The 20,990-nt window shown below is 41.6% G+C and overlaps 2 protein-coding genes across 8 annotated transcripts in view; one reads left to right on the top strand and one right to left on the bottom strand.

Moving 5' to 3' along the window:
- Positions 1 to 18,197, bottom strand: part of LOC311601686 (uncharacterized protein CXorf58 homolog) — a gene marked incomplete at its 3' end in the record, with an annotated part of 30,644 nt that extends 12,447 nt beyond the window's left edge. Inside the window, exons 1-6 of one of the 6 annotated variants that reach the window (XM_084789358.1) lie at positions 17,929 to 18,197; positions 17,105 to 17,185; positions 15,918 to 16,053; positions 11,845 to 11,935; positions 9,269 to 9,363; positions 8,800 to 8,911 (exon numbers count right to left, since the gene is read on the bottom strand). In XM_084789358.1, coding sequence (XP_084645484.1) covers positions 8,800 to 8,911; positions 9,269 to 9,363; positions 11,845 to 11,935; positions 15,918 to 16,033 — 414 coding nt within the window. In that variant the 5' untranslated portion in view covers positions 16,034 to 16,053; positions 17,105 to 17,185; positions 17,929 to 18,197. Of the gene's footprint in view, positions 1 to 4,701; positions 6,905 to 8,679; positions 8,748 to 8,799; positions 8,912 to 9,268; positions 9,365 to 11,844; positions 11,938 to 15,917; positions 16,054 to 17,104; positions 17,186 to 17,928 lie in introns of those variants that run through there. The other 5 variants (XM_084789359.1, XM_084789354.1, XM_084789355.1 and 2 more) reach the window with 5 other exon arrangements.
- Positions 18,198 to 18,313: 116 nt separating this feature from the next.
- Positions 18,314 to 20,990, top strand: part of APOO (apolipoprotein O) — a 49,115-nt gene continuing 46,438 nt past the window's right edge. Inside the window, exons 1-2 of one of the 2 annotated variants that reach the window (XM_084789361.1) lie at positions 18,396 to 18,468; positions 20,094 to 20,172. Coding sequence is in view for 1 of the 2 variants with exons in the window: in XM_084789360.1 (XP_084645486.1) it covers positions 18,460 to 18,468 (9 nt within the window). In the remaining variant the exon portion in view is untranslated. Of the gene's footprint in view, positions 18,469 to 20,093; positions 20,173 to 20,990 lie in introns of both variants that reach the window. The other variant, XM_084789360.1, reaches the window with a different exon arrangement.

Raw genomic sequence — 20,990 nt, 5'->3', positions numbered from 1 at the left:
CTCTGTTAACACTGAGGAGGCCATAATAAATTACTCAGGCAGGATAAAAACCCCTTTTATCCTTTTTATTTAAAACACAATAGCTTGACTTCACATATTTTCTTCTCTAATTCCCGTATTTATTATCCAGAATAGTCCTTTTAAATTTTGAATTCCAAAGCTTAATTGATGTATATAGAAAATAAGTTGGGAAGAAAAGATTACAGTGGTCATATTTTATTCTTAATGCAGTGATGTGACTAGTTTAATGAAAATGGGAACATTCCCGTGGGTGGATTATTTTTGCTTTTCATTTCACCAATTTCTTTGCACATTATGTACCTGAAGAAAAGACAATGGTACATCTCTTGATTATACTTTATTACAGTGTCATGTGGGTTTTTAAAACCAGTTCCACCACACTAAAGGTAAAAAGTCATTGTACATTGAACAGGTATAAATCCATGTAGTTTCTGCTTTAGGGATTTCTTTAGAAATAATTATATTTTACTTTAGCTCAAATTACCTAGAAAAGGCGTTTATTATCAGTTCCTCCCTCCCAATGCGCCATTTAGCCACTACCACTGATCTCTACAAGACCCAGTCCTATTCATACATTGCTTCAGTTATATTGGGTCTACTTTAGTCCTATGACCAAAGAAAAACATGCCTAGAAGCATAGGACAAGCTCTCTGTCTACTTTATTTTGTTTTATTTTTTTTTATTTATTTATTTAGTTTTTCGAGACAGGGTTTCTCTGTGAAGCTTTGGCTGTCCTGGACTCACTTTGTACACCAGGCTGGCCTCGTCCTCACAGCAATCTACCTGCCTCTGCCTCCCGAGTGCTGGGATTAAAGGCGTGCGCCACCACCACCCGGCTCTCTGCCTACTTTTGAGAGGGTGTGTTAGAAACTTTTCCATTGCTGTGAAAAATACCATGACCATAAGCGACTTACAGAAGAGTTAGTTTTGGCCTACAGCTCCAGAAGGTAATAGAAGGGGAGACATGGCAGCAGGTGGCCAGAGCAGGAAGTTAAGAGATCACATCTTCAATAGCAACCTCAAAACAGGGACCAAGTGTTCAGATATGTAAGCTTACTGGGAACATTTTTTTACTCAAACAAACACAGAGGTATTTGGGGGTGGGGGAGCGCACTGCCCGGTAGTCGAGATGTTCTTTGTCAGACATGTGTTACACATAATCAGCATTCATTCTTGCTGGAAATTCCCACTTATGGAAGTAAAGATAAGTGGTATATCCTTGTGTTTGGGTTGGAATAATTCGTTATATGCAGATGCAGAATAAACAAAAGCGCAAGAACTGCTGGGATTGCTTCATCTTGAAATGTATGCAGTATGGTAGAAACAGATAAGCATTCAAATCTCGGTTATGTGCCTCCAAGTCTCCTCAAAGTCTTGCTTTTTCACAGAGTGGGGACTGTATTTCTCACCAGAGGGAACAGAGGGAGGGCTGTGTGAGAGAACACGTACAGCATCGGCATCGTCCCTGAGCCAGGAGTGGTTAAGAGCATGGACTTTGGCCTCAGGCCCTTCACTCTCTAGTTGTGAGGTTTTAAGCAAGTTACTTAAAACTTTGTTTTTGAATGTGACTTTATTTTTCATTATTAGGTATTATGGAGTTTTTATACATGTATTTTTCCTTCTACTCCCAATGATCCCCTTCCACTTCCCCATTAGTCTCCTTTCAATTTTCACATTAATTTCTTAAACATAAAGATAAGTTAGCAAAATAAACAGAATAGTTTTATGGGAATTAAGTGAAATAATGCACTTGAGATTACAGTTGATAGAACTGGATCAAGTAGGGCCAGAGGGAGTAGAGAGATGGCTTAGGTAAGATGAGAACTTGAGTTCTGACCATTAGTACCCATGGAAAAACTGGGCATTATGGCATACATCTGAAACCCCAGCACTGTGAGACAGAGCTGGGCAGATCCCTAAATAGAACTGGATAACCAGATTAACTAAATTGGTGAGCCCCAGGTTCAATGAGAGATCTTGTTTCAAAAATCAAAATAGAAAACGAATGAGGACATTCAGCCTCCAGCTTTTGCACTTCCCCATCCCATAGTGATCAAGTAAGGCTGACAATATAGCAAGGTTGGCAGAGTGCTTACCTAGCGTGCATGAGGTCCTGGGTTTGATCCTCAGAACTTCCTGTAAAAATCAAATATGGTGGTCTACACCTGTAGCAGTAGCATAGGGAAGTGGAAGCCGGAGAAGCAGAAGGTCAACATCAACTGCATAATGGGTTCGAGGCTAGCCTGGTATATATGAGACATAGTGGGGGAAAGAGCCCTGGGGGGGGGCGATGGGGAGAGAGGGAGGGAGACCAAGAGTGAGAGGGAATAACCAAGCAAAAAGGGTGGCTATTGTTAATTTTTAAAAAAAAGTATGGATAAAGTTTAAAAGGTTAGGGATTTTTGAAAAAATATAAAATAACAGTTGCTGGATCTTAACAGTTAAGTTTGTCAGTCGGATCTATAGGATCCTTTTGTAGCCTGTAAGTGGGCTTTCACACTATTATGCGAGGTGTGCTTCCCTTAAACATCATTATCATGTAGGTACATTACTGTATGACATGAACAAAAAAAGATGTCAGTTACCTACTGGTGCTCCAGACCATGGAATAGGAGGCTCTTTTAGGAAAGTCCTTACCAACGTTATAGTGTCAAGGATTACCTGAGGGACTTGTTAACATGTGGATGCTGGGCCAGGGGTCTGATGTAGGACCAAGGCTTCTGTATTTCTTTTTTATTCTTTAAGTTGTGTGTGCATGTGTGCACATGCAGGTAGGTGTCCCAGGAAGCCAGAGAGGACAAGATCCCCTGAAGCTGTGAGCCATCTGCTAGGGTGCTGAGAAGCAATCCTCTGCAAGGATGGTGCACACTTTTGATTACTCAGCCATCTCTCCAGGCTCTAGGTTCTGCATTTTTGAATGTTGCAGTGGACGCTGGAGTGTAGGGCTGCAGATGCTTTGGGTAAAAGGGCTTTAGTAAATTCTCAGATGGACCAACAATAATGACAACTGTCTTTTAAATGACCAATGCTGATAAAATAGATCGTTAAACAGGAAATGAAATGAACGCGTGCGCGCGTGAACACACACACACACACACACACACACACACACACACACACACACACACACACACCATTATTCTATTGTACTAAAACAATGGTTCTCAACTTGTGGGTTACAACCTCTTTGGGGAGGGATCGATTGCCCTTTCACAGGGGTTGCCCAAGACCACCGGAACACTACAATTCATAACAGTAGCAAAATTACAGTTATGAAGTGGCAATGAAAACAATTTTATGGTTTGGAGTCACCACAACATGAGGAAATATATTGAAGGGTGAGGTAATAGGAACCACTGTCTTGGCACCTTTGGAGAAAATATTGATTATATACAGATGTGTTTCTAGTTTTTCTTGGTGGAATCTCTGCCTGTCTTTATGCCACCATTATACTATCTTTTTTTCCTCTTCAAGACAGGGTTTCTCTGTGTAGCCTTGGCTTTGTAGACGAGGCTGTTCTTGAACTCAAAGTGATCCAGTTGCCTCTGTGCCACTATGCCCAACTCTGTTATACTGTCTTAATTACTATAGCTTTATAAGTCTGGAAATTGGGTAGTGTAAATTGTCTAACTTTCCTTATTTCCCTCCCCTTTCATTTGTTTTGGAAAATGATATGGAAATGCAACAAGAAATGGAAATATGGAGGGGATCGGTGGAGCAAAAATGTGTTAAATTTCTCCTTTATAAATGAAATTAGAGGGGCTCGAGAGATGGCTCAGCAGTTATAAGCACTGGCTGCTCCTCCATGGGACCTGGGTCAATTCCCATCACCAACCTGGCAACTAACGATTGTCTGCAACTCCAGTTCCAGGAAATCCATGCCCTCTTCTGGCCTCCTGAAGCACCAGGCATGTATGTGGTGCACAGCCATGTAGGCAAAAACATCCATACACATAACAATGCTAAAGGTATTTTCAAAGATAAGTGAACTTAAATATCTGAACAAACTAAAACTGACTCACTTATATAAAGAAACAAATGAGGGGCTCGAAAGATGGCTTAGCAGTTAAGAGCACTGGTTTCGCTCACAGAGCGTATGAGTTCGATTCCCAGCACTTACACAGTGGCTCACAACCATTTCTAATTCTAGTTCTAGAGAATCTGACACCCTCCTCTGGCACCAGACACGTATATGGTGCACTGACATACATGCAGGCAGAACATACATGTACATAATAGAAGAAATAAATGGACTTAGGGCTAGGGGTGTAGCTCAGTTGGTATAGTGCTTACCTTATAATGAAACCCTGCGTTTGATTCCCAGCACTGCATAACTCGGGTATGTCAGCTCACCTGTAACCCCAGCACTGCATAACTCGGGTATGTCAGCTCACCTGTAATCCTAGCACTCTGGAGGTGGAGGCAATCAGAAGCTCATGAAGGAAGAGCCACTTTAATCCCAGAGTCCCAGAGGGAAAGGCGGGCAGATCGCTGGGAGTTCAAGGCCAGCCTGTGAATCCCAGGACAGTCAAAACTGCATAGCGCGATCCTGTCTCAAACAAACAAGCAAGAAACAAACAAACAAAACTAAGACCAAAACAAAAAAGAAATAAACAGAGAAGTTTGCTAAAGAAACTTTTATTCAAACTTTTATTCAAAGAGCAAAAATATAAACTCAGAACAAGAAAAATCCCAACATTGCAAGTTTTCTTTGGACTATGAATTTACATATCAGTCAAGCTTGTTTTGAAAGGAATGAAAGGGACGAGAGCAGTCCAAACTGTTCTCTCCAGGTTGGGTATGTTCTGTTCATTAAAGACCGCTATAGTGTCCACTGAAAAAGTCAGGCTGAACAGTACGATAACATCTTAATAGGAAGAACAAACAGAATTATAAAATCTCATTCCATGGGGAAACTGAAGGCACCATAACAAACCATTGGGGCTGATTACTCCATGAGAGTGACAGCTGCAGCATATTAGGGAAAGGCAAAATAGTAAATATTCTTTTTTCTTTGGTATGGTTTCTAGAACTTATATTAACACTAAAACATTTTTAAAACATTTACAACATCTGTAAGTATGAAAGAATGTTCTTTGTGATGGTTTTCATCCACAGTAGCTCCCTTCCAAGGTCAGGATGAAGATGTGGGTCCCAGAGATCATTCAGACTTCCTACTAATATAGGTATTTGTATGCCAAAAAGGATCATTCTGGTTTTCTACTTATGTGCGAATAAACACATGTACATCCCAACTCTAGTTCTTAGAGACGTCATGTGAATCTCCTTAACCTTTCACTTTGGTAAGCTCCATCTGAAATGCAGTTTATGTGATCTGAACAGTAAATGTCTGTGTCTGTTGCTGATTCCTTGCCAGTTCATATGCTTCACTGTCCCAAGGACCAGAATCAACTGGTTCAGTCAGCTTCCTCTGCTCTCTTCTCTGCTATCAAACAGTCTTCCACAAGTCCCTCTGAGGCTGGAGACAGTTTCTCTTTTCATGTGGTCTCCTTCTCATTTACTCTCCTCAAAGGAGGAGGTTGGACGTTTCCTTATGAAGATACGCAGTGGGACCCAGGGGTACGGTCTCCCTGCTTCAAGGTCAGGCTGCTTCAAGGCGTTATTCTCAGGAGATGTCTCCTTCTCATGAAGATGGGATGAAGAAGTTTCCAAGATCCTGGAGCTCCAGAAATCATTTCCCAATTTAGTGAAGACCATTCGGAGGGATTGGACTGGAACGTGGCTGGACAATGGATGATGGGATTCAGCGTGAGGCTGGGCAAAATGCGGGAGAGCTCTGTTGTATGGAGGCTGTTGTTCAACGCTGGTGCCTTGAGGAAGCTCTTTTGGTTCAACTCTACTTGTACTTGAATGTGGAACAGCACAGAAAGCCTGCAGCATAGGCTTTTCAGTGCTCTTCTGGGGTACTTGGTAGGGGCTTAGTCGCCATTTCTTTGGACACTTTGGGGTAATCTGGCTGCGGACCTGGAAACTTCTCTCCTTGGTTACCTTGAAGCTGAGTTCAGCATTCTGGTCATCTGTATGTGTAGCAGGATACAGCTGGCAGCATTTATCTTCATCAGAATGTTGGGCTGGTGACTGAGTGTTAAACATGTGGCCCATTTCCTGCACACTGAAGGTAGCCTGGGGAATTTGATGGAAGCAATCCTCTGTGCTTTGGTCTGTTGGATTCTCACTGAAAGTTTGGTCCATATCACTGTGCCCAAAGGCTGGTTTTGACACGCTAGTGACATCCAAGGTCTCAGGTTGATCTTCCTCAAAAGGTATGATAGTAGTAGGGTCTGGTTGCCCATCAGATGTCTTGTCTGATGGTGGACTAATCAGGGATGATTTCTTACGTATATGGATGAATCTTGGTCTGCTGGGACGCCTCAGATAGTCACCAGAATGTGTTGTATCCTTCCATCTGTGTGGCTTCGGCTCTTGGGGTTTCTTGGGAAATTTGAGCAAGAGAGCCTTCCTCCGCTGCTCTTTTCTTTCTCGCTCTTCTCTCTCTTTCTCTGTCTCATTCACTGTCTCAGGGCTCTGGGGGTTCTGTGGCTTTCGTGGGTCCCGGTTCTCCTTTTCTTTCTTTATGTTTAAGAATTGTGGTGCCTTGGCTCCATCCCAAGACTTCATAGGGCACTTCCTGCTTCTTACAGTGTGTCCAAAGGCCCCACAGTCTTTGCATTTTATCCTGGGAATCTCTTCTGGTGGAGGACGTTTCTGATCTTCCATGGTTTTGTCAGATGAAGTCTCCGAGGAAGAATCTGCCCTTTGACCCATCATTTTGGAGGCTTGTCGGGTTTCCTGAGGTGTTCAGGGATTTCCTAAGACCCAGTTGTCTTCCTCCTGTCTGTTAGCAGGTTCTCAAGACAGGTGGCTGATGGAGACACAGCAAGACATATGATGAAGCTTTCAGGATGTTGGAGAAAAGGGAAGTCACATTTTCTTTTTTATATCACTGGGCTATTTTCTCCCCCCTCTAACAGTTATGTCACAAATGAACAAAAATTAATGAGGTTATTATTTAACATTCTAATGAGTTGTAATATATAAATAGGTGTTTTCCAGTGATATCTTCCTTCTGAGGTTCTCATTTTCTTAAAGCCAGAGCACATCAGGGATGGTGGGACTGACCCAGGAGAATTTCAGTTCCTGGGAAAGTCTGATTATATAATATTAGAATAGAAAAATAGATGGTATTTTATAGAACCTCAGCTTATTCTGAAGATGAGCACGATACGAATTTATCCCTCAAGAGTAAGATGAAAATATACTTCTTAAGCTGGGCATGGTGGCCCACACTCTTAATCCCAGCACTCAGGAGGCAGAAGCAGGTGGACCTCTTTGTTGGAGGCCAGCCTGGTCTAAAGAGCAAGTTCTAGGACAGACAGGGAAACTGTTCCAATAAACCAATATATATTTATTCATCAGATTCCAATTTTATAATAGATATATATTAATGTTTTTGAAACCTCATACCATATTGCCTAGTGAGAACTTGTAGTACATTTGCTACATTTTTGAAACGGAGTTGATATTTCCTAGAATTATTTAAAAACAAAAAGCAGGGCTGGCAAGATGGCTCAGAGGTTAAGAGCACTGGCTGCTCTTCCAGAGGCCCTGAGTTCAATTCCCAGCCACCACATAGTGGCTCCTAATAATCTGTAATGAGATCTGGTGCCCTCTTTTGGGGTGCAAACACACATGCAGGCAGGACATTGTATACATAATAAATACATCTTTAAAAAATAAAAACAAAAAGCAAAGTAGCCTCTGTTACTTTTCTAATAATCTTCAGACTCAATCCTGCACTTGCCGGATCAAGTCAGAAGTTGCCAGGCTGTGCAGTCTTCTTTCCAGAACCAACTCATGATTTTAGATAGGCCGTGCTTTTTGTGTAACGTATTTCTCAAAGGTTTGTTTGTTTATTTGTTTGTTTGTTTATTTATTTATTGCATTGCCTGGGACTGAATGTACGACATAGCATGTATACTTAGCAAAATTTCTACCACAAAGTTACACTACAAATCTAGAATAAGATCTCTATTAATGGTTAAAAATGACTATAACCATATTTTAAATTCTATTTTAGTCAGGGCAAGAGCCAAAAGATTAAAACCACTGCTGTTAAAAACAGACGTAGCACTTTGACATGCTCCCTGGAATTACCCTATACTGACACAAGTATGGTGATAATTCCTGAAACTTAACGATATCATGAGAACTCCTGTCAACCCCCCCCCCAAAACCACAAAAAACAAAAAACAAGAAACAAAACCCAAAAAACTATTTTGAACGTTCTCTACCCCAGGCTCTTCTTTCTTTCAGAAATGGCTCTACTATGCAGCTTAGGCTGGCTTTGAGCTATGAAGCATCCTGCCACAGTACGGGGATTACAAAATTGTGCCAACATACTCAACTTAAAAGTATATTTTCAGTACCAAAGTCGAGCACATATTTTCTAGGTACACTACAAAATGAAAAGAAAAACAAAATTCCACTAAAACAAATAAAATTGCACCTAACATAAAATTTAAAAATTTTAACGCAAAGAAAAGTGATAGATATTTTTCTAGAGCCTCATATAAGTAATAAATTTTAAATTTATTTTAGTGGAGACACTTTGAAACACGGTGCTTAGAAAAAAGTTACCTGTTTGATGGGCTGATTGAAGGCAAAATAATGTAGACTGTATACTTGGGATGCAATTTAGATATCACCTAGATGTTAAGAAGCAATATTAGTATAAAAACATACATCATGAAACATCACCTTACTTGACGGCTTTAGTAAACCTTTCCCGCTGAAATACTTGTAACCATGGCCATCATTTTTAAAAAAAATTTTAAACACGATGAAAGGTGGAAATGTTTCGCCACCAAATCTGAAATAAAGATTAAAAAATTAGTGGTGCAGCATCAACTCTGGGGCCCCAATGTTTCTTCCTCATGTACTTAACACAGCTCATACAGTTTTCCAAATACAGAGCATAAAAAGAACATATAAAGACCTAGCAAAGAAATGGATCCACAGGTGAAAGTCACAACTATTCTCGTACTTATGGACACAATGAGGGTGAGACCTCATGGTCTCCTATAGCTAGAGTCATGTGTTAGCCTTTTTACATAACAAGTGTAAATAGGGAAACATTTACTTTTTAATTTTATCCTGAGAAATAATAAGGATTAAAAAATCATTTCTATTATCTCCCCTGTGAAATACATTAGCAGAGATATATTACCTGAATCTGACTTTACACTTCATGCTAGGATCTTTCACAAGTGCAGCCTCTATGGGGCTTACTTTCTTCAGTAGTTCATGTGCCACACAATATTCCTGAAATAAATGATGGCACTGTGAACAGAAAGTGGTGCCCTGCTCAGATGTCACTTACTGACTAGAGGAATGGAAGCACAGTGAAATGAAGAGTACACTTGTTTCAGAGTTCCGAAGAAGTGGGTTTCTATTCTTTGTGTTTATCATCTATGAAGCCTGGAGTCTGTTATTTTAACTTAATGGGTCTCCAAATTTGAGTGTTCATCCCTTTTGAGATCACAGGCATTGTTCTTTCTCTGTGAGAACACCTTCCCACAATCTATTGCATTTATCTATAAGCTTATCTGTGTCTCCAACTATATTATAAGTGCCATAAAGGCACAGTCAGCATCTTTCTTCTTTATTATGTCCCTAGCATTTAAAACAGTACCTGAACTGTATAAGAAACTTAACAAGTGTTTAATGTTCAATGTATTATGGTAATATGGGGATAATTATGGCACTAAGCAACTAACTTTTTATTTTCAAGACAGGGCTTCTCAGTGTAGCTTTGGCTGTCCTGAAACTCTGCAACTAGCTTTCAAGCACCTTTTATTTATCATGTAATATGGTGATATCATATACATGTATATGTATAAAACTTCATTTAATCCTAACAACACAATTAGAATAGTATCACTCTCTTTTTTATAAGTGAGGAAGTTAGGTCTCAAACTTAGATCTGTTTGACTCTAAAACTCCCATTCTTTTCCTTAATGACTCTATTCAATTTTATGCCTGTGACAATTCCATAAAATGTACAATGGTGAGATTTTAATAAGATAAAATATTATTAATATGAATTACTAATTTGAAGCATTGGAATAAAGATGCAAAAACGACTAACTTCATTTATTTACTAATAGCCTAAAATTATAAGGAAAGCAATAACATGATAATTAAAAGTGAGTTTTTATATGATAATACAAGTAGGCCTGAGGGTAAGATAGTGAAGAAGTATACATATGCTTAGACTTTATTTTTCAGGGCTGCTAAAATTCCTGTAATGTGACATTTCTGATAGCAGAATAGTTTCCAAAGGGATTTTTTGGGGAGCGGGCAGTGCAGGAGGATAGGCATCTGTTTATTGTTGATAGTCAAATAGGATTATATTCTTTCTACTGTTCTGACTTGCCCTTTTTACTAACAAGCTATCTTGGTTGTTATTCTATTGCAGAATTGTGTTAATATTGCAAGCTTTAGCTGGGCAGTGGTGGCGCACACCTTTAATTCCAGCACTCGGGAGGCAGAGGCAGACGGATCACTGTGAAATTGAGGCCAGCCTGGTCTACAAAGAGAGTCCAGGCCAGCCAGGGCTATTACACAGAGAAACCTTGTCTCAAAAAACAAAACAAAACAAAACTATTGTAAGCTTCCTACATGAAGACAGAAACATTTACTTGCGTTTATGAACCAAGGCTGAGATAATGGAAATGCTGGGCTGGAGGGAGGCTCAGCGGTTAAGAGCATGTACTGCTTTGACAGAGACCTTGGTTTGGTTCCCAGCACCCACGTGGCGGCTCACACTTGCTTGTGATTTCAGTTCCTGGGGATCTTATGCTTTCTTCTGGCTTCTGCAAGCTCTTGTACACACACGGTGCACATAAACTCACTCAGGCACACCCATGTACATAATAAATAAATTCTTAAAAAATGAACTACATCTGCTGAGTAGAAAAAGAAAACTGTATTTTAAAATTCAGGCTGTGTGTGTGTGTGTGTGTGTGTGTGTGTGTGTGTGTGTGTGTGTTGTTAAGGATTAAACCCAGGCCCTGTTGAATACACATTCTACCACTGAGATACACCTTCACTTCTTTTTTAAAAAAGATTTATTTATTATCTATGCAGTATTCTGCCCGCATGTGCATCTGCCTAGCACAGGAAGGCACCGGACCTCATTACAGATGGTCGTGAGCTACCATGTGGTTTCTGGGAATTGAACTCAGGACCTTAGGAAGAGCAGACGGTGCTCTTAACTTCTGAGCCTTCTCTCCAGCCTATGCCTCCAGTTCTTAATCCAGAAATTCGTTGCTGTTGTAAGATCACTGTCTCCTATCTTCAAATAAGGACACAAATTCAAAAACTGAAACACAACAGTGCGTTCATTTCAGAAAAATAGTAACACCCAGAGGGCTGGAGTGATGGCTCAACAGTTGCTGATCCTTCAGAGGACCCAGGTATGAGTCCCAGGGGAATCCATTGCCCTCTTGTGGTTTCCACAGGCATTGCATGTCATGGTGTGCAGATACACACAAAGGCAAAACATCCATACACATAAAATTAAAAAAAAAAATCTAAAAATAAAATATAAAGGACCAGAAATAATCCATTTAATGTTAACAAAAGAAGCAATTTTAAGAACTTTAAATAATATTGTTATATCTAAGTCAGAGAGATAAATATTATTATATCTAAGTCAAAGAGGGTTATTTGTTCTATCTTTAATTATCAGGTCTTTTAACTAGCTATGGAATAACATCTGTCAGAGGGAAAAATACATACCGCTGCACAAACTGCATGTTTTAGGAGTTTAAACAATGTTTTGTCCACATAAATGAACCAGGCTTTCTGTATTTTTGTTGCTGAAATGTCTCTATTAATATTAGGAGGAAAAAGAGAGGTTGGTTGGTTATTTATGAAGTGCTTTTCATTTTCCTGAAATCTTAGACAACTTTCAATTTTTAAAAATTTTATTTTGTTTTTATTTAAAAAATTTTTTTTTAGTTTTTCAAGACAGGGTTTTTAAAATTTTTTTTTTCTGTGTTCTATTGGCTGTTCTGGACTCACTTTGTAGACCAGGATGGCCTTCAACTCACAGTGATTCGCCTGCCTCTGCCTCCCAAGTGCTGGGATTACAGGCGTGCGCTACCACGCCAGGCTTTCAATTTTTGCATCTTACATTTTCCCATTACTGAGACTGAACTAATGAGGAACATTAGGATGGAGTAAGTGGAATGATTCCCTTGTAGGCTCTAATCAGAATGAGGCTATGGAATAATTAGTATTTCCCTTGAGATTAAAAAAATTAAACACCTAAAACTGTATCAAGCCCCATACATAAAGCCAGGCATGGTGGCACTTTCTTACAATCCCAGCACTTAGCAGATGGAGGCGGGAGGATCAGGAGCTCCAGAGCAGCCTGACTACACAGTGAGCTTGGCCTGAGGGTTCAGTCCCGGCCTGTGTCTTACTCCCTCCCCGCGTTATCTCTGAAACAGTGTCTCCGGTAAGCAGGCCTGGATTTGAAGAGCTGGATATGTGGATGAGGATGACTTGAAACTTCTGATCCTCCTGCCTCTAACTTCTTAGCCCTGCTGGGATTATGTCATCTCTGGCTTTATATGGTGATGGAAATTGAACCAAAGACTTTGTGCATATATTAGGTAACAACTCTACTAAGTAAGAATATCCTTAGTCAGAGATCCTGGGGTTTAATTCCTACTACGACTAGGGGGCTGGGAGTGAGGAGAGGAAGAAAGAGAGGTAAGGGAGAAAGGAGGTTAGAAGTTGAAGGGAGGGAGAAAGAGAGAATGTTAATAAATAGAAGGTATGAGAAGAAAAGTTTGCCTTCTAAAAACATTCAGGCAGCTGTTGAAATAGCTCTGTGGGTGAAGAATTGGAACCTGAGTTCAATAGCCTGAACCCATATAAAAAGATCCGAGAACACATGTAATCCCAGCACTAGGGAAGTGGAGGCAGGCGGGTCCCTGAGGCTCCATGACAAGTCAGCCTAGCCTTGTTAGTGAATTCCAGGCCAGTGAGACATCCTCTCTCAGAAAATAAGGTGAAAGGGCTGGGGAAATGGCTCAGTTAGTAAAGAAATTGCTGCGCAAGTGTGAACACCCATGTAAAAGTTGAGGGCTGTGGTCCCCTTAAGTAACCACAGCACTAGGCGGGGTGGGTGCAGACAGGAGGGTTTCAGTTGCTTTCTGGCAAGTAAAGCAACTGTTAAGAGTTCAAATCGTACACTCCAGATTCAGTGAGAGACCCTGTTTCAAAAAATAAAGCAGAGAGCCATAGAGGAAGACACTAGGCATCTGCCTCTGACTTCCATCTGTATGTGTGTATGTCAGGTGAGTGTACCTGTGCACAAATGTACATACCCTCCCACGCAGCTAGAGAGCTATTGAGGAAGATCTCTGGCCTTCACACATATATACCCATGTGCATGCACATGCAAGAACATGCACATACACCATAGCAATGCAATAATTCCTTTATAGTCAGGTTAAAAAAAATTTTTTTTTTTAGACAGGGAACTGTGGAACTTGGTGTGTAGCTCAGGCTGACCTCAGACTCAACATCTTCCTGCCTCGGGTTCCTTAGTGCTGGGATTATAAGTAGTTCCTAAAAGCACTGCCTAACTGTAATGAGAATTCTGGAATGTTCGTTTCTTTAAAAAGACACGGGAATATTATAAGAATATGTTTTGTTTTAATCCCATGTGTGGAGGTGTGGGGCTCCTTCACAGGAGCTATGATTTGTTTTGCGCTCTGGTAGGGGCAGGATTTTGCCAGCTGCAGACAGTGTCTGAAATTGTGTGTCATTTGGAATTCTGGGAACTTTTCAGAGGGTTTATAAATGCTAGGGCCCTGAGAGTTGTGTGGGTTACTGGCTTTTATTGGTTGCAGTTTGTTAAGTAGCCGTGTACAAAGAATAAACAAGAAAAAGAAAATAGATATCCTGACAGCAAAGATCAAACTTGCTCTAAGGCACTCCTAATCAGCAGAAAGTTGTCTAAAGATAACATCACCTCCTTTGGGACTCCTGACTTTATTCAGGGATCTCTTTCTTTTCATCTCTATTCTTTTCTTTTTCTTTTTTTTTACTTTTATCTAGTGTTAGGGGGTTGAAAGGGTTGAAGAAAGGGGACTGTGTAGCTACTGAAGGTTCCACCCAACTGATTCAAGTGCGATGAAACTGCAATGTAGAATAGATGAAATCACAAGAGACCTCCTTTCTTTCCTAGGGGCTGTGACTACGATCTAGGAGAAGAATTTCCCCTTTTCATCTTTGCTCAAGCCAGGTTCATTCCAGGCAGGTTAAAGAAAGACTTTACTTTAGATACTATCCCAGCACCAAGTGATTTCACAGGGCTCTCCTCCAGGGCTCTCCCTCTTCAGGGACTGTATGCAAAGATGTCATCACTGCCTGGAAAAATACAGGATGTAGAGAAGAAATGGCCAGAGAAGGAAAGGGGGTAATAACCCAGTTAAGAGCTTGTCACGCAAGCACGAGGACCTGAGTTTGATCCCTAGCGCCTATATAAAAATGCTGGCATGGTGGCATGTGCTTGTAATCTCAGTGCTGAGGAGGTGGAGACAGGAGGATGCCTGGAGCATGCTGGTTAGTCTAACCTAACTTGCAAACTCCAGGCCAATGAGAGAGCTTGCTTGTCTCACAGGAGTTGAATGCCATTCCTGAAGATGGCAGGCACCCGGAGTTGTCACACGCATACACAAATATGCACATTAAAAAATAGAAAAGGGCCAGGCATGGTGGCGCAAGACTTTAATCCCCAGCACTCGGGAGGCAGAGGAAGGTGGATCACTGTGAGTTTGAGGCCAGCCTGGTCTACAGAGAGAGTACAGGACAGCCAGGGCTACACAGAGAAACCCTGTCTCAAAAAACCGGGAAGAAGGGGGGGGGAGCATGGTGGTGCGTGCCTTTAATGCCAGCACCTGAGAACAGAGGCAGCCTAAACTGTGAGTTCTAAGCCAGTTTGGAACACAAAATGAGATCCTCTGTCTCAAAAACAAAACAAAAAGACAACAAGCCCCCAAAATACCCTAAACTACAGAAAGAAACCTTTTGAATTCTAATTGATGTCATTATCTGGTTTAACTTTCGGCAAGTTGCTTAACTTCTTCTTAGCTGCTTTTCCTTCACTTTTAAAGAGATGTAAAGGTATTTTAATTATGTGTATGTCAGCATATGGGTGTGTGTGTATGAGCGCAGGTTCTCACAGAGGCCAGAGGGGTTTGATTCTGTAAAGCTGGAATTACAGGGGACTATGAGCCACCTAATATGAGTGGTGGGAACAGAACTTGGGTCCTCAGGAAGTGGCTCTTAATCACCAAGCCATTCCTGTAGTCCTTTCTCACTTCTAACATGTAATGAGAAAACTGCTTTAAAAGGTTGTAGTATTGTCAAGGAGATGTGTTAACATGCTTTGTAAATTACAAAATTCTAAATGTATAATATGTAAGTCAAACGTGATCTTTAAAAAAAAATCAACATTTTAATTTACACATTAAGATATGTTTAAAGTTATCTGAGTAAACTTGGGTAAGTTTAGCCAGTGTGGTGGTGCACACCTTTAGTCCTGGCACTCAGGACACAGAGGCAGGTGGATTGCTGTGAGTTTGCAGTCAGTCTGGTTTATAGAAGGAGTTCCAGGACAGCCAGGGCTACACAGAGAAACCCTGTCTTCAAAGCAAAGCAAAGCAAAGCAAAACAAAAAAACACATATACACACGAAAACAAAAACAAACAAACAAACAAATAAAAATGGGTAAGTTCTTAATTTGTCTACTCATGGAAAAAAGACAAAAGGCAAAAAGATGACTTCTTACTCTTTTCTTGCCTTTATCTTTGTAGCACGTGCCGAATGTGTCTTGTGGATTTTTTCTGAGAGCTGACTATCTGATTTTGGAGCACCAGTACCTGTTGTATTTGAGGACTTTTTCATTTTCCCTACAAAGAAGTAATCTGAACACACATACATTAAGTTTTAAGGTTATAATCCCCACATTATTACATTTGGTCTAGACTCATGTCATACACTTGCTGTTTCAATTTCCGAATCCCTTTAAAAAGAGAGCATTGTGCGTTTAGTATTGTTTCCAGTTGGTATTTTTTTTCCATAGTAAAAACACCCTGTGGTATGTTGGAGAGACAGTGGCTCTATTTGTAACCTCCTATGTGGCCTCCCTTTCTCCTATTTTTACCTCCTCTTCACTCTACAACTGAACTTTTCTTTTTGTGATACAGGGTCTCATGTAGCTGAGGCCAGCCTCAAATTCATTATGCAGCGGACATCAACCTTAAACGGATCCTCCTGTCCCAGTGTCCCATGTGTCGGGATTACAGATGTCCGCCACAACACCTGGCTCTTGAAGTAAACTTTTTGGAGCAATAATTCAGGGACAGTCATTCTCAGTCAAACACTCCTTTGCTGACTGTGGAAATGGAGTGGAGGGTTTGTACACATTTTTCTGAAGAAATTTTTGCACAGTTTTTATTATAAACTTATGAGACTTTCAGCAAATTACTGATCCTCTTTGTGGTTCAGTGCCCCTTTGTTGATGTGAGCAGTCATGTATGAAATTATTTGATTCTACCTGCAACTTTTTTTTACTGTTTGAAGTATATTCCAGTTTCGATGTGGCTCGCAAATTCATTGTCATATCTTCAAAATACCTTTTAAAAGGGAACTGCAGTAATTCGTGTCTTCTTTATGCATAAAATCAAAATCTAATAACTACTGTACTTTTGTAGTAATGAGCATAAGTGATATTTTTAGTTAGCTGCCGTGACTGTAAATGCTATGAAAATATCTCTGCTTTCTATTGGTGACACTCACCAGCACTGCTAATCCTGAGGCTTGTTGCCTACACGGTACCTGAAAGAAATGCTAAAGTTCAGCTAGAGTTTAGTGAAGGTGAAGTTGTCATTTCCCGCTTTTCCTAGTTCGCATACCCCTTGCATTAAGAGCTCCGGGTGTAATGTACCGCTATGCTTCAAACTTTTAAGATGTTACCTTACTGATGCAGAGGCGTCACAGTCTATTCAGTATTTCTCCTTGGGGATTGGAGATGGGGATGGCTTGGAACACACGGTTCTGTTGAGATGGAAAAAAGCCGCCTTAACATTTGGATTTGGTCTAGTCCTCGCTGAGCCTTAGAGTTTTCTTCTCCCTGAAACTTGCTAACGCCCCAAAGTCCCGCTTTTAAAAAAACCTTAAACTTTGACCAAGTCAAAGCTCAAGCACTAAGGCAAAAGCTTCTTAGTGAAATGCTTTGCCCCAGAGCGCTTTTTCTTTTCCCTTGCAGCAAGAAGAAAAAAAAAAAAGGACAGGTGTGCTCCTAGGAGCCTTTCGGTAAGAGGACAGTGACCTTTCACTCAACAAATCTCCAGGATGCCCACGGGGCTTTCATTGTCTGTTGAGTTAGTGCAGAAAAACAGAACCAAATGCGAAATGCACCGTCCTTACGGGACGGGCTAGAGTTCGCTGAGGCTAGCGCAGAGATTTCAAAGGCGGACTACCTGGAATTGGATCCTAGCTTTAGAGTTTACGCAGCCTTGGACACTCGGCCATGAGAATCACGCCCACCAACTTCGGTAGAAGAAATAAAATTATGCGTTTAAACCAGCGTTAATGCTTGTTTCTCTTGCGAATAGCTAAATACTACCATTTTACTTCTACAAGTATTAAATGGAACAAATATTTGATTCTCAGACTTACAAGTTAGTACCTTAAAGAGAAAAAAGGTCACTTTTTCGCGATTAAATAACGTGGTACATTTAGTTTAAACGTAAAACTTAACGAACGTTCAGCACACGTAAATTCTTTAAGGAAAAAACCTTTTATGAAGTAAGTCGAAGCCCCGCGGACGATCCGCTGCTACTCACTTCGAGGCTGGTGCAACCTTCCCAGTTCTATCGGGCGCCACCGCCCGGCCGCCTCAGCTCACAGGATTCCGGTCCAGCGCAGCCAGGCGCCCAGCGGTGGAGGCGAGAGCTCCTTCTCAGCGCGGCAAGGCGCCAAAGAAACGCCCTCCTCCTTACGGCGTGCCGCCCACGCAGAGCAGCTGCCTTTTGCCGCCTAGCAACAACTCGGCGAGGAGGCAGGACCAATTGGAAGGCGGGGTTTGGGTTCCTCAGGCTCCCGCGCGTCCGCGCTTCTCTGTTGCTAAGCGATGCAACGCGCCACCTAGTGGTGGTTACCTTGAGCGTTTGGCGGGTTGAGTTGGCGGCAGCAGTATCTCGTGCACCACGGGCCGCTCTGCTCGCGATCAAGGGAATCATGATCTAACTGGGCTTCCGTAGGTCCCTTTCTGTAGTGGGCAGGGCCAAGGAAGGGGTGACCCTACCGGAGCCGCGGCTGCCAGCGACATGTTCAAGGTGAGAACGAGGAGCCGGGTCATCATGTCCTCTCGGACGCCGGGAGTCCTTCTCTCGCTTCCTTGGTGTCTCTTTGGGGACCAGACACAGTTCATCCCGAGGCTTTGACCACCTCTGGGCTAACTAAATCCTGGCTCGGCGGTTCATCCACCGCCTGGTACAGGCACCTATGAGGCTGAGGCTTGAAACCCTGGATGGGTGGGGTCGGTCCTTTGAGTTCTCTCACGAATGAAACACTTTGAAATGTTAAAACACCTCCATGTTCCCCACTCCCTTGGCTAATGCTCTTTTGAGGTCTTGGGTAGGATGAGGCTAGGTCCAGCTTTTCTGCGTTCAAGGCTTTGGTTGCCTGGCAGGATCAGGTTTCAGAACCTGGCTTGTGGGTGGGGGAGGGTCAGCTTTGGAGGATGTCAGGGAGGCTAGTTTGGGAACATCTTGCGTGTCCAGGGGGCTGGGGCTTTACTCTCTACTGAAAATTAGTATGGGGAAGTCGACTCTTCTCCCCTTCCTTACAGTTTTTTTGAACTATCCTCCGTAAGGTGGACATTTACAATGAAGACTTAAAAAAAAAAAACCCTGTATTTTACCATAGGATTATTCTTTCCTAAAAGTCAATTATATTTTATCATAAAAAAGTCACAGGCCGTGTACGCTTTTAATCCCAGAACTCAAGAGGCAGAGGCAGATGGATCTCTGAGTTCGAGGAGAGCTTGGTTTACTTAGCGATTTCCAGGACAACAGTGCTATACGAAGATTCTGTCTTAAATAATCACAGGAAGCCAGAAATCTACAAAACCAAGTCTCTATGAACACAATATTCACAGAAGAGTGCTAATGAAATATCAGTATTGTGCTACCCACGTAAAAGTTTCCTGCATCTGCAGTGTTTGTGGCCTGGAAAAGGAGATGAAAGTTTCTGCCGCCTGGTGCTGTGGTAGTGCCATTTTCTAGCTGTATGACGGGCCTGTCACTTAACCCCACTTCACTGCCTGTTTTTTTTTTCCTGATAGTGAAATTAGGGTAGTAAAACCTAATTGTTAACTACTGAGAATTATGTCACTAAAGCCAGAGGAAGGATGGACAATGAATTCCTTGATTTGTTGGCTCAGCAGGCTCATCAAACACCTGGCTCTTCTGGGTTTGCTATGGTATTGTTGGGTTTTCCTATGGTTTCAAGATGCCTGGCAGTAACAATACTTTCTCATTCAGTAGGGGAAGAGGAGCGCATAAAACTCCCACACTTGGATTATATTTTCTCTTCAGGTCTGATTAGACCAACCTAGGTCTGTTGTCTCTGTTCCTAGCCCAGTAGCAGTTACCAGGGGAATGTTGGTCTCTGCTTAGCTTAGGCTAAACAAAACCACTTTGCTGAAACATATGGAAAAAGAATGGTTTCATGAACACGCTGGGGTTCTTTAGGAAGGAGGAAGTGTAATGGAAATTCGATCTGCAACCACCGATGCTCATGTTGGGTGCACTCAGATAAGTTTGTGCAAGTATTCATTGACTTGGGCACTTTGAAAATCTTTCATGATCCTGATAATGTAAGTTTATTTCTGGAAATGAAAGATTAGCAAAGATTCATGACTCAGATAAGTTGTTTATTTTATTTTATATTTTTATAGGAGGGAGAAAAAGGGAAGGAAAAAGATGTGATATTATAGAACAGTGGTTCTCAACTGACGGGTACCACTTCTTTGGGTGGTAAGTTTTGGAAATTCCAGGGGTTATTCTTTGTGTCTTTAGTTGTTTTGAGCATTTGTTTTATTTTATTTTATGTGTATTTTCCTTATATGTATGTCTGTGAACTACATACTCGCCTGCTGTACACAGAGGCCAGAAGAGGACTATGATCCCCTGGAACTGGGGTTACAAATGGGGTTGTCAGATAACATGTGGGGGCTGGGAATGGAACCTGCATCCACTTCCGTCAGCACCGGGCCCCTATCTGGTGTAGACCCATGCAGGTCCTGTGCATGATGCCCCAGTCTCTGTGAGTTTATTAGTGTGTCTGCCATGCTTTATTTAGAAGGGCTTATTTCCTTATTGCCTACAATCCCCTTTGGCTCTTATAACCTTTCCTCCTCCTTTTCTACAGGGTTCTCTGAGCCCGAGGGGGACAGATTTGATGGAGATAGCCTATTTAGGACTGAGTGTTCCAGGGTCTGTCACTTTCTGTGTATTGTCCAGGTGTGGATCACCGTATTTGTTCCCATCTGCTGCAGGAGGAAGCTTCTCTGACGCTGGTTGAGCAAAAGACTGATATATGAGTATATCAGAATATCATTAGGAGTCATTTTATTGCTACATTCTTTAGCAGAGCAGTAGTATTCGGTTTTCCCCTAGATCCATGGGTCTTAAGTCTCAGGCAGTGTCAGGCAAGGGTTCCATCTGATAGTGTGGGCCTTAGTTTTAATTAAATAGTTGTTGGATACGCCCACAGCTTTTGTGCCACTATTGCACCAGAATATCCTGCAGGCAGGTCACCATTGTAGATCACAGGGCTTGTGTCTGGGTTGGTG

This window comes from Acomys minous, assembly GCF_964271855.1.
Source record: "Acomys minous genome assembly, chromosome: 7".
NCBI lineage: Eukaryota > Metazoa > Chordata > Mammalia > Rodentia > Muridae > Acomys > Acomys minous.
Note: the sequence above shows the minus strand (reverse complement) of the source record. Positions and strands in the feature narration are given on the sequence as shown.